Raw genomic sequence first — 16,543 nt, forward strand, 5'->3', positions numbered from 1 at the left:
TTGCACTTTTAACAAACATAGTGTGCGTGTCGCGGTGTGCAGGATGGAGGGCGAGATGGAGACGCGCACTGAGCAGTCGGAGCGCTTCTGCGAGCCCGGGTCGGGCGCGCGGCGCGCCGAGCTGAGCAAGCGGCGCACGCAGCTGCAGCTGGAGGGCGAGCTCGCCCGCGACACGGAGTCCCGCGCCAGCTTCGCGCCGCCGGTGCCCGCCGCCGAGCGCCGCCCGCCGCTGCGCAGGCGCGCCACCAACCTGCGCCTCGATGCCGAGCAGTCGGCGCAGCCGAGCTCCGAGTACCGCGCGCTGTTCGCGGACTTCCCGCAGCGCGACCCGCCCGTGCGCCGGCGGCCGCCGCAGGGGAACCTCGCGCCGGGCCCCGGCGAAATGGAGAAGGTGAGCGCCTCTGCTGACGCGCTACACGGCCGCAAGTGATCTGCGACACACTGTTTGCGCCTGTGTCGCCAGTCACTTACGCGACAGGGGATGTTCTAAGTCTTGTAGGAGAACAGAAAAGTTGGCTAAGCCACGTCTCTGCAGTATCCTTTCTCCCACGAGTGCTACTCTTTGCAAGTTTCGCAGAAGAACTCACGCGAAGTTTGGAAGGTAGCAGAAGTTTGGAAGGTAGGGGATGAGGTACTGGGAGGAAGTAAAGCTGTGCGGATAGGTTATCAGTCGTGCTTGGGTAGCTCAGTCAGCAGAGATGTTTATATCCTCTTTTCTGAACTACGTGTATTTTGGGTGTTTCTTCCAAGATTTGTCAGGCACATTTGCTGTTTTAACAGGTATTTAAAATTTCGTTTTTGCATTCAGTACCTCAGTATTTAATGCAAAGGAAAACGTCTATTCGTTTCTCGTTAAAAGGTTGTCCTAACAGTCCATCCTGCGATGTGGAGGAGTACTGTTTCGGTCTTTCAGGCTAGTTTAATTTCTCTCCCGCCCAGATGCTGTGTGTTCGATCAGCAGGCGCTACAGTGATTGCAATCCGTCAGAGATGAGGCTGGCCACAACAAGGTGGAAGGATTGCAGTAAAACTATCGATTGTTACAACAAGCTGGAGTAGACATAGGTACAAGTACTCATCTGGTGGTTGCAGCCTGGCGTCGAGCTATGGGATCTTTCGACCAGAATAGTGAAGTCGGTCGTCCACTGCTGAGGCACCGTGTTGACAATGTGCAGCTGTGATCATTTATTGTCAGAACAGCATTTTTGCAAGACGCAGCGAGTGCAGTTACTGTAACAGAATCATTTAGGGAAGTTATTGCCTTCCATAGTTCACTGACAGAAGAAACATATTACATAGTGAAACACCAGTCCAATATGTAGCAAACAGTAATGAGTATTAAATGATTAAACATTCATCAATATCAGTATGAAGTGTGACTCTCGCAGACACGAATATACTCTTGTAATCGCTGTGATGTAGAACCAAATAGTCTCCGAACGTCACATTGTAGAATTTGTTACCATTCCTGAAATACATGGTCAGTTTCGGAAGATTCCTGGCTGAGTACGACATGAAGATGCCGCGCGGGATTAGCCGAGCGGTCTTGGGCGCTGCAGTCATGGACTATGCGGCTGGTTCCGGCGGAGGTTCGAATCCTCTCTCGGCCATGGGTGTGTGTGTTTGTCCTTAGGATAATTTAGGTTAAGTAGTGTGCAAGCTTAGGGACTGATGGCCTTAGCAGTTAAGTCCCATAAGATTTCACACACATTTGAACATTTTTGAACAGACAGTGGGAAAAGCAGACACCAACCTCAGACTCATAGGAAGGATCTTAAGGAAATGTAGCTCATCCACGAAAGAAATGGCTTATAAGACGGTTGTTCGACAGATTCTTAAGTATTGTTCATCTATCTGGGATCCCTATCAGGTAGGACTGATAGAGGGTATAGAGAAGATCCAAAGAAGGGCGGCGCGTTTCGTCATGGGTTCTTTTAGCTGGCGAGAGAGTGTTACGGAGATGCTAAACAAACTCCAGTGGCAGATCAAATGGTTCAACTGGCTCTGAGCACTATGGGACTTAACATCTATGCTCATCAGTCCCCTAGAACTTAGAACTACTTAAACCTAACTAACCTATGGACATCACACAACACCCAGTCATCACGAGGCAGAGAAAATCCCTGACCCCGCCGGGAATCGAACTCGGGAACCCGGGCGCGGGAAGCGAGAACGCTACCGCACGACCACGAGGTGCGGACCCAGTGGCAGACTTTACAAGATAGGAGTTGTGCACCACGAAGAGATTTACTACCGAAATTTCGGGACAGCACTTTTCCGGAAGAGTCCAACAACATATTGCTTACCCCCACATACTCGTACATCTCGCGTATTGACCACGAGGAGAAAATTCGAAAAATTAGAGCCAATATAGAGGCTTACCAACAATCATGTTTCCCACGCACTACTCGCGAGTGGAACAGGGTTGGAGGGATCAGACAGTGATACCGAAAGTACCATCCGCCAAACACCATTAGGTGGACTGAGGTTTATGATGTAGATGTAGGAGGATTTGTAGCACTTGGAACATTTCTAGTTGGTGTAATGAATGGCAGCTAACTCTAAATGTACAAAAATGTGAGTTAGTGCAGAAGAGTAGGAAAGCCAATCCCATAATGTTAGGATACAGCATTAGTAGTGCCCCGATTCACGCAGTAACGTCGTATAAATATCTAGGCGTAACCTTGCAAAGTGACATGAAATGGAATCGATGAGACTTGCAGTAGAGAAGGAATAGTCGATCCCGGTTCACTGGGAGCATTTTCGGAAAGTGTGATGCATCTGTAAATGAGACCACATAACGTATACTACTGCTACCCATCCTTGAGTACAGCTCGAGTGTTTGGGATCCGCACCAGGTCGGACTGAAAGAAGAAATCGAAGCGAATCGGAGGCGGGCTGCTAGATTAGTTACTGGTACCTAAGAACAACATGTCCGCAGCTCGTGGTCTCGCGGTTGCGTTCTCACTTCCCGAACACGAGGTCCTTGGTTCGATTCCCGGCGGGGTCAGGGATTTTCACCTGCCTCGGGATGACTGGGTGTTTGTGTCGCCCTCATCATTTCATCATCCTTCTGTGGCCGAGCGGTTCTAGGCGCTTCAGTCCGGAACCGCACTGCTGCTACGGTCACAGGTTCGAATCCTGCCTCGGGCATGGATGTGTGTGATGTCCTTAGGTTAGTTAGGTTTAAATAGTTCTAAGTCTAGTGGACTGATGACCTCAGATGTTAAGTCCCATAGTGCTTAGAGTCATTTGAACGATTCATCATCCTTCATGAAAGTGGCGAGATTGGACAGACAAAAGGTTGGGAATTTGTAGGGGCGCTGATAACCGTGCAGCTGAGCGCCCCACAAACCAAACCTCATCATCAGAACAACATGACAGTGTCGGGTGGTTGTAATTTACGTACAGCTACTCACAGAGGTTCATCGTGGGCTGTAATTGTCGTACGGCAGCAAAACGTGGCGGAAATTCTAATGCGTTATTGCGGAACCAATTTAGGCTGGAAAGAATTAGTTCCAATTTTGGCCACCAGGTGCAAATCTGGCGCTGTGAATGCAAGGAAGACTTGTAGAAATGTTTCCATATGTAATAAATTAGGAAAGGGACGTGGGCAAAAATGATGAAACAAGTGAGGAAGGCGTAATTTTGATTTTATTATTAATGGCTGCTTACACAATTTGTTCAATATGAGCATTGGGGACGTCGACGAGATACTGTACGGCGCCAGATTTGCATCTGGTTTCCAAATTGGAATTACATTTTTCCAGTGTAAATTCCCTATATTAGCACATTAGCATATAAACCAATTTGCGGTTCCATACGACAGATACAGCCTACTGTGTACCTTCGTGAGTAGCCGCGCTTTGGTTGTAACCACCTGGTATCATTAAGATGCTTCTGGAATTCAAATGGGAATCCCTGAAGGGAACGCGACTTTTTTTCGTGGTATACTATTCAGAAAATTCAGATAACTGGTACTTAAAGCTGACAGCGGAACGGGTCTACTGCTGTCAACGTGTATTTCGCGTAGAGACTACGAACATAAGAGAAATTAGGGCTCGTACAGAGGCATTAACAGTGTGATTCATGAGGATATAAACAAATATTTCAATATGTTATTCTATCAGAAAACTAAAGACAAAAGTTCATATAAACCTAGGTCCGCAGATGTTTAGTTACGGAGTTACGGCTAATAAAAGATTTTGCCTGATTTTTTAGCAATTTCGCAAATATGAAGCCATCAAAACTGTACGAGGTTAAAGTAAAGCATGATTTCCATTTATTTTGCTGTTATTGGTCTGGTGAATCTAATAAAACATATCCCAGACGTATATCTGCGGTAGATTTCCAAAACATTCAAACAACACGTGCAGCTAAGTGCATTGGACTCGGTGGAGACATTTTTTAACATTTATTGTACAACTTCCGAAACACTGAGCTTTGTTTTTCCGGTTTAACATGAATTCACGTGTGCTGTGGTATTAATAAAAGCAGATTATCTAGCACATTCATGCAGTTTCAGTTAACGTTCTTACCATCATTTTTTCCAAAATTAAATTCTCTTCAAGTTCTGTAGAAAACTTTCTGGAATTGTCTGGAATTTAAAAAACAAATTGGGGCAAGTAGTTTATAAATTAAAAACTTTACGAAATAACGTCTTTGCTTTTCTGGGTGTCCTGGAAAACTACTGCAGATACACGTCTGGGGCATGGTTTATTAGATTCACCAGATCAATAACAACAAAATAAATGGAAATAGTGCATTACTTTAATCTCGTACAGTTTTGCGATGACTTCATACTAGCGAGGTTCTCAAATGGTTCAAATGGCTCTGAGCACTATGGGACTTAACTTCTGAGGTCATCAGTCCGCTAGAACTTAGAATTACTTAAACCTAACTAACTTAAGGATATCACACACATCCACGCCCGAGGCAGGATTCGAACCTGCGACCGTAGAGGTCGCGCGATTCCAGACTGTAGCGCCTAGAACCGCTCGGCCATCCCGGCCGGCGGTTCTTAAATTTCAGGCAAAATCTTTTATTATCCGTAACTCCGTAACTAAACTTTTGCGGACCTTTTTTTATATGAACTTTTTCTTTAGTTTTACTTGTCGAATAACACATTAAAATGTTTGCATATCTTCGTGAATCACCCTGTAGACGGACGTTGTTATTCGCTGTATTTGCGAGTGAAACAGGAAATAAAACGAAAATAGTGGTACAGAGTACCCTTCGCCATGCAATGTACGGTGGCTTGCGGAGTAAGTATGTAGATGTAAATCTAGATGTATTGGCAGACATATCTCAGTAGTTCAACAATGACCATAATGTACCGTAAATTCCTGGGAGATCCTGCCCGCTAATTTGTATATTACGATTCAAAATTCTGTAAGAATTATCACGGTAGTCTGAGAGATTAGGATTTAGGACGATAGTGCACACCGCTGCTACACCGGAGATGTCGTGCGACGCGGCGTGTGATGCGCTGTGAAGCAGGTGACGGAGAAGCGGGCGCACTTCGTGGACTGGACGGGCGTGGCCGAGCGGCCGCGTCCGCACCGGCGCAGCTCGAGCCTCAAGCTGGAGATGGAGATGGCCGGCGGTAGCGGCGGCGGCGCGGTGCTGCCCGAGTACCGGGAGCGCTTCGTGGAGTTCCCGGCGGTGGCGCGGCCGCCGGCCGCCACCAGGGCGCTGGCGCAGTCGCTGCGCCTCGAGGGGGACCTGCTCACCGAGACCGAGAAGAGCGCCCAGTTCGTCGACCACTACTCGCCCGTGGCGCGCCGCCGCCAGCGCCCGCCCAGCGGAGGCGACGGCGAAGGCAGCGCCACCGGCACCGGCACCGGCGCGCTGCCACCGCTAGCCGCGGCTGCGCAGCGCCCCGCTGCCGGCAAGCGCACCGACGACCAGGCCACCAGGGACCAGCAGGTGAGCACCGCTCCTTCTTACTCACAAAATCAGCAGCTCCTCTCCCACAAACAGCAACCGAATCGGTACGCACGTGACAGCATGCGTACCTACTATATATTCCAAACTAAACCAGTACTACAAAAAATGGAGACTGTGCCCAAACCCAAATAAAACAGAGACCTGCGCCTTCCATTTAAATAACAGACTAGCAGACAGAGAACTAAATATTACTTTCTGCGGAAAACGAATTAAACGTAACAAATTTTCCAAATATTTAGGCATAACTCTTGACAGGTCACTTACCTTCAAGAAACACTTGGAACTAACTAGCCAGAAATTCAAAACCCGAAATACGAGGTGCATTCAAGTTCTAAGGCCTCCGATTTTTTTTTTAATTAACTACTCACCCGAAATCGATGAAACTGGCGTCACTTCTCGACGTAATCGCCCTGCAGACGTACACATTTTTCACAACGCTGACGCCATGATTCCATGGCAGCGGCGAAGGCTTCTTTAGGAGTCTGTTTTGACCACTGGAAAATCGCTGAGGCAACAGCAGCACGGCTGGTGAATGTGCGGCCACGGAGAGTGTCTTTCATTGTTGGAAAAAGCCAAAAGTCACTAGGAGCCAGGTCAGGTGAGTAGGGAGCATGAGGAATCACTTCAAAGTTGTTATCACGAACAAACTGTTATGTAACGTTAGCTCGATGTGCGGGTGCGTTGTCTTGGTGAAACAGCACACGCGCAGCCCTTCCCGGACGTTTTTGTTGCAGTGCAGGAAGGAATTTGTTCTTCAAAACATTTTCGTAGGATGCACCTGTTACCGTAGTGCCCTTCGGAACGCAATGGGTAAGGATTACGCCCTCGCTGTCCCAGAACATGGACACCATCATTTTTTCAACACTGGCGGTTACCCGAAATTTTTTTGGTGGCGGTGAATCTGTGTGCTTCCATTGAGCTGACTGGCGCTTTGTTTCTGGATTGAAAAATGGCATCCACGTCTCATCCATTGTCACAACCGACGAAAAGAAAGTCCCATTCGTGCTGTCATTGCGCGTCAACATTGCTTGGCAACATGCCACACGGGCAGCCGTTTGGTCGTCCGTCAGCATTAGTGGCACCCACCTGGATGACACTTTTCGCATTTTCAGGTCGTCATGCAGGATTGTGTGCACAGAACCCACAGAAATGCCAACTCTGGAAGCGATCTGTTCAACAGTCATTCGGCGATCCCCCAAAACAATTCTCTCCACTTTCTCGATCATGTCGTCAGACCAGCTTGTGCGAGCCCGAGGTTGTTTCGGTTTGTTGTCACACGATGTTCTGCCTTCATTAAACTGTCGCACCCACGAACGCACTTTCGACACATCCATAACTCCATCCCCACATGTCTCCATCAACTGTCGATGAATTTCAATTGGTTTCACACCACGCAAATTCAGAAAACGAATGATTGTACGCTGTTCAAGTAAGGAAAACGTCGCCATTTTAAGTATTTAAAACAGTTCTCATTCTCGCCGCTGCCGTACGGTGTTGCCATCTCTGGGACGTATTGACAGTGAACGCGGCCTCATTTTAAAACAATGCGCATGTTTCTATCTCTTTCCACTCCGGAGAAAAAAAAATCGGAGACCTTAGAACTTGAATGCACCTCGTAACATCATCCAGAGATTAGCAGGTACCACATGGGGAGCGGATGCAAATACACTACGTGTTGCAGCAATATCACACGTCTATTCCGTGGCAGTGTACTGTGCCCCTGTGTGGAGTAGGAGTGCCCATGTAAAGGAGATTGACTCCCAGATCAATGAAGCCATGAGGACAGTAACAGGGACACTAAAGTCAACACCTCTAGAATGGCTTCATGTCATCTCAAACATCACTCCGCTTGAAATCCGTAGACAGCAGGCAACAATTCAGGAACGGCAAAAAATAAATCGTGCACGTAAGGCAAGAGTACTACCGATACACCAAGTACTAGATGACGGCTGTCGATATCGCCTTAAATCAAGAGCGCCAATATGGAAAGACAGAACACTTGCCCAAGGAAATACCTATGACTGCCACAAATCCTGAAAAACCAAGTGGAACGATAGTGACATTAAACGACACAATATAGAGGACCCCAGCCAACAACTCCCAGGAACGCAGCTTCCTCGTAAAATCTGGTGCCAGCTTAACTGTGTGAGAACTGGACACGCGAGAACTAAATCCATGCTGTACAAATGGGGCGCCAATGATAACCCAATGTGTGACTGTAAAACTGATGAACAAACATTACAACATCTAGTGCAAGATTGCCCACTGCGAAGATTCTGTGGTGACTGGAGAGACTTCGTGGAGGCCAGCCCTGCTGCCATTAAATGGCTGTCACATTTGGACATAACTTTTTGACGAATTGTAGCTGTGATTATATTTCAACATTGATCAGCTTTAATAATGACTGGTGTTTGTTCTGTTTATATTATTATGTATGTGTGTATATGTATATTTGCATTTATATGTTATGTTATGTAAATTTATGATGTCAATACCGTACTTGCACTGGTAAAGCCATACGATAAATAATAATATTCCAAAACGCCGCGCATAAAAACGATATTTTCTGAAACTCACACCTCTGATTCTATTGGTGATAAAAACGTAGCGCCAAGTGCTTTGGATAGCCTTTGAGCCAAGGACAATTTGTATACCCAACACGAGGATCGTCTTGATGTCACTGTCCTACAGTAAAGGGTCAGAGTAGGAATATCACACACCTTTTCCAGAAAAACAGTTGGTTCTACGGTGCGCTTGATGGGACTTGCGGAGGCACAATTAGTTCATGAGCAGTTTTTCACCATCACCAGCGGACCGAAATTCCAAGATGGCTATGCAGAGAAAATGGGTGAAATTTTTACGATATATTCCTAAGATCCCGATCTCGAACATCCTTGACATCTTTTTCCGTTTCCAAGATACAAAAGTTCAATGTTACCCTTTTTCTACAAGTAAAATCCGGTACGAGGCGAAATCTAAATAATAAATAACCGCAGAAATTGCTTAAATTTTAATGTTATATTCTCTAGGTATTCATCTAGACGAGTTATCTCCCGTTTTCAAAAATCTTTATTTATTATCGAGAAACACCACAAAAACGTTTTTTCTGGTTACCAAAACCCAGATGCGGATTCCGGAACGGTGATGAACAAGGAATGGCTGTAATTTTTACGATGTGTCCCTAAGCTCCTGATCTTCAACAAAATTGAAAATTTTCATCGTATCTTTATTCGTTTCAGAGATACAGAGGTTCAAAGTAACTCTTCTTGTACACGCAAAATACGCACGTAAAATCCGGTATGAGGCGAGAATTTGGTTTATAAAGTGGCGTAGCACAGAGAAAGACACTGTGAAGTGTCTCCTTTATTATCTGGGAACTCGACATTATAATACTGCAGGAGTTGTAAAAATTTTTGCACTTAAAACCCCGTTTAAGATGTAAAATTAATTCCGCATTATTTCAAATTCACATAGGTAAACTATCTAAACTTTAATGACCAATACATTTCTGCTCATGAGTTACATACCCTGCTGCCGCAGGGAAAAGAAGGGAATAATCGGGAAATTGCTCCTATTGGAGCGCAAAAAATACGAATATTTCCTGTTTATTTAAAAGAGTCTGACTGAAAAGTGGGGTACCAGCCGCCTCTCTCTACCTTCCGCAACACAGTGGCTGTGAAATATAGTTGACAGTCACGAAACAGGGCTAGGAGAAGAGTGAAGGAGACAGTGCCAAGGGAACAGTGACGACGAGGGACAGAGACGTAGTGACAGTGAAAAGAGATTGCAGCAGTAGGAAGGAAGGAATGAGATATTAGCAGTAATAGATAGCAGGAGGGAGACAGTGAGGAGACTGCAGTATTGGGGCAGAACGAAGGGGACTATCACAAAGGAGACAATGACAGAGAGACACAGAGAGATAATGGTAATGAGCTGGGCTGAATGAGTGAATGAGACTTGGCATCTGGGGGTGGATGGGTGTGAGCGACTTAACAGCGATCGACTAGTAGGAGTGAGTGAGTTACAGTTAGGGGAGCTTCTGGAAGTGTGAAGTGAGTTGCATGATCAAAAAAGCGCGAGTATGTTCGCATGCCAAAACTTTTGGGAAAAATTTTAAAGGTGCTGAAGAAGGTGGATTGAGGCAGCTGCCGGTCGGAGTGGCCGTGCGGTTCTAGGCGCTACAGTCCGGAACCGAACGACCGCTACGGTCGCAGGTTCGAATCCTGCCTCGGGCATGGATGTGTGTGATGTCCTTAGGTTAGTTAGGTTTAATTAGTTCTAAGTTCTAGGCGACTGATGACCTCAGAAGTTAAGTCGCATAGTGCTCAGAGCCATTTGAACCATTTTTTGAGGCAGCTGGTACTCCACTTTTCAGCCAGAATCTTTCAAATAAACAGCAATATATTCGATTTTTTGGGCTCCAGTAGGACCATTTTTCCGCTGGTAACATACGAACAATAGCCGAGGATCGACAATTCTAGTAGCTGGGTTATCAAAGACGGCCATATTCTGTGTTAAGTCTAGAATATGCCTGCCACGACGGAGGACGGGAAAGCCTGTACACCAGCAGAGCAAGACCTTACAAGAAGACGTTGAACTATCACTGACTGTATGGGGTGGATGCGCACCATGTCCGTGTTGTGGTCCTGCTACAGAGACACAGATCACATATTCCGTCCGAACAGGCCCCTGACGGTCCAACGATACTGACCGACCGCAGTGCCACTCCAGCCATAAGGGTCACCGGGTGCGGATATGGAAAGGCATGTGGTTATCACACCACTCTCCCAGCCGTTGTCAGTTTTCGTGACAGGAGTTGCTACTTCTTACTCAAGGTGCTTCTCAATTGGCTCCAAAAGGGCTGAGTGCACCCCGCTTGCCCATCCGAGTGCGTGCCAAGCCCGACAACTCTTAACTACGGTGATCTGACGTCAACCGGTGTTACGAGGTGCATTCAAGTTCTAAGGCCTCCGATTTTTTTTTCTAATTAACTACTCACCCGAAATCGATGAAACTGGCGTTACTTCTCGACGTAATCGCCCTGCAGACGTACACATTTTTCACAACGCTGACGTCATGATTCCATGGCAGCGGCGAAGGCTTCTTTAGGAGTCTGTTTTGACCACTGGAAAATCGCTGAGGCAATAGCAGCACGGCTGGTGAATGTGCGGCCACGGAGAGTGTCTTTCATTGCTGGAAAAAGCCAAAAGTCACTAGGAGCCAGGCAGGTGAGTAGGGAGCATGAGGAATCACTTCAAAGTTGTTATCACGAACAAACTGTTGCGTAACGTTAGCTCGATGTGCGGGTGCGTTGTCTTGGTGAAACAGCACACGCGCAGCCCTTCCCGGACGTTTTTGTTGCAGTGCAGGAAGGAATTTGTTCTTCAAAACATTTTCGTAGGATGCACCTGTTACCGTAGTGCCCTTTGGAACGCAATGGGTAAGGATTACGCCCTCGCTGTCCCAGAACATGGACACCATCATTTTTTCAGCACTGGCGGTTACCCGAAATTTTTTTGGTGGCGGTGAATCTGTGTGCTTCCATTGAGCTGACTGGCGCTTTGTTTCTGGATTGAAAAATGGCATCCACGTCTCATCCATTGTCACAATCGACGAAAAGAAAGTCCCATTCATGCTGTCGTTGCGCGTCAACATTGCTTGGCAACATGCCACACGGGCAGCCATGTGGTCGTCCGTCAGCATTCGTGGCACCCACCTGCATGACACTTTTCGCATTTTCAGGTTGTCATGCAGGATTGTGTGCACAGAACCCACAGAAATACCAACTCTGGAAGCGATCTGTTCAACAGTCATTCGGCGATCCCCCAAAACAATTCTCTCCACTTTCTCGATCATGTCGTCCGACCGGCTTGTGCGAGCCCGAGGTTGTTTTGGTTTGTTGTCACACGATGTTCTGCTTTCATTAAACTGTCGCACCCACGAACGCACTTTCGACACATCCATAACTCCATCACCACATGTCTCCTTCAACTGTCGATGAATTTCAATTGGTTTCACACCACGCAAATTCAGAAAACGAATGATTGTACGCTGTTCAAGTAAGGAAAACGTCGCCATTTTAAGTATTTAAAACAGTTCACATTATCACCGCTGGCGGTAAAATTCCATCTGCCGTACGGTGCTGCCATCTCTGGGACTTATTGACAATGAACGCGGCCTTAGTTTAAAACAATGCGCATGTTTCTATCTCTTTCCAATCGGGAGAAAAAAAATCGGAGGCCTTAGAACTTGAATGCTCCTCGTACCACAGCAGCACGACCGTTGGCCTGATCACACACAGGTCGGTTGTAATTAAACTTTCACTGCCTGAGAAGGCCCGCATGGAAATCGAGTGAGCGTAGCAAATTAATCTTTGTGGAAACATTTGTAATGATATGCGAAAGAGAAAGAACGAATAAACCACTGAAAGAAACATATTTTAATTTGAACATGAGAGTATAACATTAATTTACTGGGTAACATGTTTACGTTCCAGATTACGAAAGTTGCCCAATTCGACGACCATATGCATCGACAATAGCCTGGAACCCGACAAGAGATTGCAGCACTTTTCCAGTGGTGGGTCTTGGAAAGTTCAGCTCTCATGACACAGCTCGTGCAATCCTTGAAGATCGCACATTACGTCGAGCATTCTCAGTCATGCCAACAACAACTTCTTCAAAAATATGTGGCGCAATTGGCCGTCGGCCTCCTTCAAGAGAAATTCCCGCATCCCAGTTAATTCGGACTTCCGAATCTTCTTTCTCGACCTCGGTGTGGAAAGAGGATCTCTCCGTATTCCTTCAATGTGTAGATACTCGCGAATAGCACCAGCACTAATGCTGCTGTTTTGATGAAACAACTTTGAGAGTAAAGCCGTGCTCGCCTTGCCCCAGACCCATGTTGACTGTGTGCAGCTGTAATGCACACACATGCTTGTGTTTGAATCTTACATCACAGTATCAGTACTGGTGCCTAACAGCCAGTCGTGACGTTAACATTACTCGTTACTAAGAACGCAAATCCTGCAGTGCACAGTCTAAATGCCATTCCTATAAAATTGGCCCCATACGGTGACTAGCTTACACCTACACTGGCTCAAATAACGAAAGTTTAATTATAACCACCATTTATATTGGCACAGTAAAAACATGACTAGGAGACAAATGGGAACCTCAGAAAAACACAGAGCTAAATGTAGCCATAGATAATGATGGAATGCGTTCAGAGAGAAACTTTATCTCTCTCTCTCTCTCTCTCTCTCTCTCTGTGTGTGTGTGTGTGTGTGTGTGTGTGTGTGTGTGTGTGTGTGTGATTTGAAGTGGGAAAACAAGGCGTTGTGGAACAGCTATAAAAGTTTTTAATAAATTATTCAATTGGCAACAGGAAGAATCGAAGATGAGCAATCAAATGGGTGGACACAACCACAGAAATTGTGCCAATTTCCTTCTATGCTCACCGTGAGACTCATTGTTGCTATATTTGAGGTAACGCGCATTAACATTTGCTGGAACGCCGTGCAAGACCTTGTTTGCGTGTATATCTAATGGTTTCCAGCGAGTCACGGCCTCAGCCGCCTTTCCCAGTCAGACACAGTGCTCAGTGCAACATCCTGCTACCACTGCTTACAGACCCTGTTCTTCTGCAGGGCGTAAGTGTGGACATCACCAGCACCTGGCACTGCTCTATATTTGAGCACCCCCTTCATGACTAGCAGGCTAATGCTCTCTTTGTCTCACAACGGGACCTTAGGGACAGACCTCTTCGATTTTCTTCATACTTTTGGGATTTGACGGTCAGTGCTCGTAAATCAACTTTCTAACTCCCAAAATAAAATCGAGAAACAGCATTTGTAGATTCTCGAGCGCAGTGAAGTAGAAAACATTTCAGACTAACACATATATCAAGACACAAAGGAATGACATACATTGGCTGCAAGCGGACATTCATTTCAAACTAATACACATATCAAAACACAAAGGAATGACAGGCACTGGGGGCGACCGGGCAGTGATTTAAATCAATGTAGAAAGTTGAAAATTTGTGCCGGACCGGGATTTGAACCCGCGTCTCCTGCTTACCATTCATTTCAAACTAATACAAATATCAAAACACAAAGGAATGACTGGCATTGGGGGCGACCGGGCAGTGATTTAAATTAATGTAAGAAGGTGAAATTTGTGCCGGACCGGGATTTGAACCCGCGTCTTCTGCTTACCATGCAGATGTGCTGACCACTGCGCCATGTGAACGCAGTGGTTATCGAAACTGCACGGACTACCCTAGCATCTGTCCGTATTCTTCAACCTAGCCACACATTGCTAATGTAGTGTTCCTTGCCCATTATCCTCATTATCACAGAATTTCGCCGATTTCAAATGGCTCTGAGCACTATGGGACTTAACATCTGAGGTCATGAGTCCCCTAGAACTTAGAACTACTTAAACCTAACTAACCTAAGGACATCACACACATCCATGCCCGAGGCAGGATTCGAACCTGCGACCGTAGCGGTCGCGCGGTTCCAGACTGAAGCGCCTTGAACCGCGTGGCCACACTGGCCTTCGCCGATTTCCCTATGAGTTAGTCTTGTGCGCATCTGCACTGAAGAGGTGTCTGTTCTTTTGGGCATATACTTAGGAAAGAAAAAAATTATCAAAGTTGGCACTTGAAAGTGTGAAGTAGGGGATCGAACTTTTTTTTTTTTTTTTTTACATCAGTGGACGTAGACAGTATTAAGAATCATTATACATACATCAAAAAAAGTTTTCCATCACACCGGTTCCCAGAATTCCTGAAGACAGACGTTGACTGTCGATATTGTATCACAGACACAGTCCCTTTGACTGTTTAGAGGTGTCACTAAACCCGCCCAAAGATGTAAACAACTATGCAAAGCAGCGCCTACTAGACGGACGGTATCCGACAGCCGATCAGTTCCAGTCATTCCACCAGGAAGAAGGTACACGGCTCGTATTGTCTGTAGTTCAACCATGCCTAGACGGTCAATACCGCGATCGATCACGTCCGCATTGTTACATTGTGCTAGGAAAGGCTCTCAACAAGGGAAGTGTCCAGGCGTCTGGGAGAGAACCAAAGTGATGTTGGGACATAGAGGACATACAGAGAGACAGGGACTGTCGATGAGATGCCTCACTCAGGCCGCCCAAGGGCTACTACTGCCGTGGATGACCGCTACCTGCGGATTATGTCTCTTAGGAACCATGACAGCAACGCCACCATGTTGAATAATGGTTTTCGTGCAGCCACAGGACGTCGTGTTAAGATTCAAACTGTGCGCAATAGACTGCACGATGCGCAAATTTACTCCCGACATGCATGACGAGACCCTTCTTTGCAACGACGACACCATGCAGCGTGGTACAGATGAGACCAACAACATGCCGAATGGACCGCTCAGGATAGGCATCACGTTCTCTTCACCGATGAGTGTCGCATACCCCTTCAACCAGACAATCGTTGGATACTTGTTTGGAGGCAATCCGGTTAGGCTGAACGCCTTAGACATCCGTCCAGCGAGTGCAGCAAGGTGGAGGTTCCCTGCTGTTTTGGGGTGGCATTATGTGGGGCAGCTGGTGCTCATGGAAGGCGCCGTAACGGCTGTATGATTCGTGAATGCCATCTTCCAACCGATAGTGCAACCATATAGGCAGCATATTGGCGAGGCATTCGCGTTCATGGACAAGAATTCGCGCCCCCGTCGTGCACATCTTGTTAATGAGTTCCTTCAGGATACCAACATAGCTCGACTAGAGTGGCCAACAAGTTCTCCAGACATGAACTCTACCGAAAATGCCTGGACTGGATTGAAAAGGGTTGCTTATGGACGACGTGACCCCCCAACCACTCTGAGGGATATAAGCCGAATCGCAGTTGAGGAGTGGGACAATCTGGTCCGACAGTGCATTGATGAACTTGTGGATAGTATGCCACGTAGAATACAGGCATGCATCAATGCAAGAGGACTTGCTACTGGGTATTAGAGGTACCGATGTGTACAACTATCTGGACCACCGCCTCTGAAGGTTTCGCTGTATAGTTGGTGTGGTTTTCATGAGTAATAAAAAGTGTGGAAATGATGTTTATGTTGATCTCTATTCCAACCTACTATACAATTCCGGAACTCTCGGAACGGAGGTGATGCAAAACTTTTTTAATGTGTGTATTTCATACAAGATGTACACACTGTAAAATGTATAGCTACTTCAGTAGCATAATGAATAGATGCGCGCACCTGTCTGTGCCCGTCTGCATGAACCACTCGCCTCCTGGGATTAGCCGAGCGGTCTAAGGCGCTGTGCGGCTGGTCCCGGCGGAAGTTCGAATCCTCCCTCGGGCATGGGTGTGTGTGTTTGTCCTTAGGATAATTTGGGTTAAGCAGTGTGTAAGCTTAGGGACTGATGACCTCAGTAGTTAAGTCCCATAAGAATTCACACACATTTCAACATTTTCCCTCATGAACCACTCAGCAGCATCGCTGTGTGTATGCCATGTCATCATGCACTGAGGCAGTCAAAGCAGGGGTGGGAGTGGGATCTATATATCATGCTATGCTTATCCAGACAGGCAGACAT

At 46.6% G+C, this 16,543-nt stretch overlaps 1 protein-coding gene across 1 annotated transcript in view; it reads left to right on the forward strand.

Annotated features, from left to right (window-relative positions):
• The first annotated feature begins 13,494 nt into the window (after positions 1-13,494).
• Positions 13,495-16,543, forward strand: part of LOC126176225 (uncharacterized) — a 58,143-nt gene continuing 55,094 nt past the window's right edge. The window contains exon 1 of the mRNA XM_049923369.1: positions 13,495-13,599. Within this exon, the coding sequence (XP_049779326.1) occupies positions 13,495-13,599 (105 nt within the window). The remainder of the gene's footprint in view (positions 13,600-16,543) is intronic.

The sequence above is a fragment of the Schistocerca cancellata genome, chromosome 3, assembly GCF_023864275.1.
Source record: "Schistocerca cancellata isolate TAMUIC-IGC-003103 chromosome 3, iqSchCanc2.1, whole genome shotgun sequence".
Taxonomy (NCBI): domain Eukaryota; kingdom Metazoa; phylum Arthropoda; class Insecta; order Orthoptera; family Acrididae; genus Schistocerca; species Schistocerca cancellata.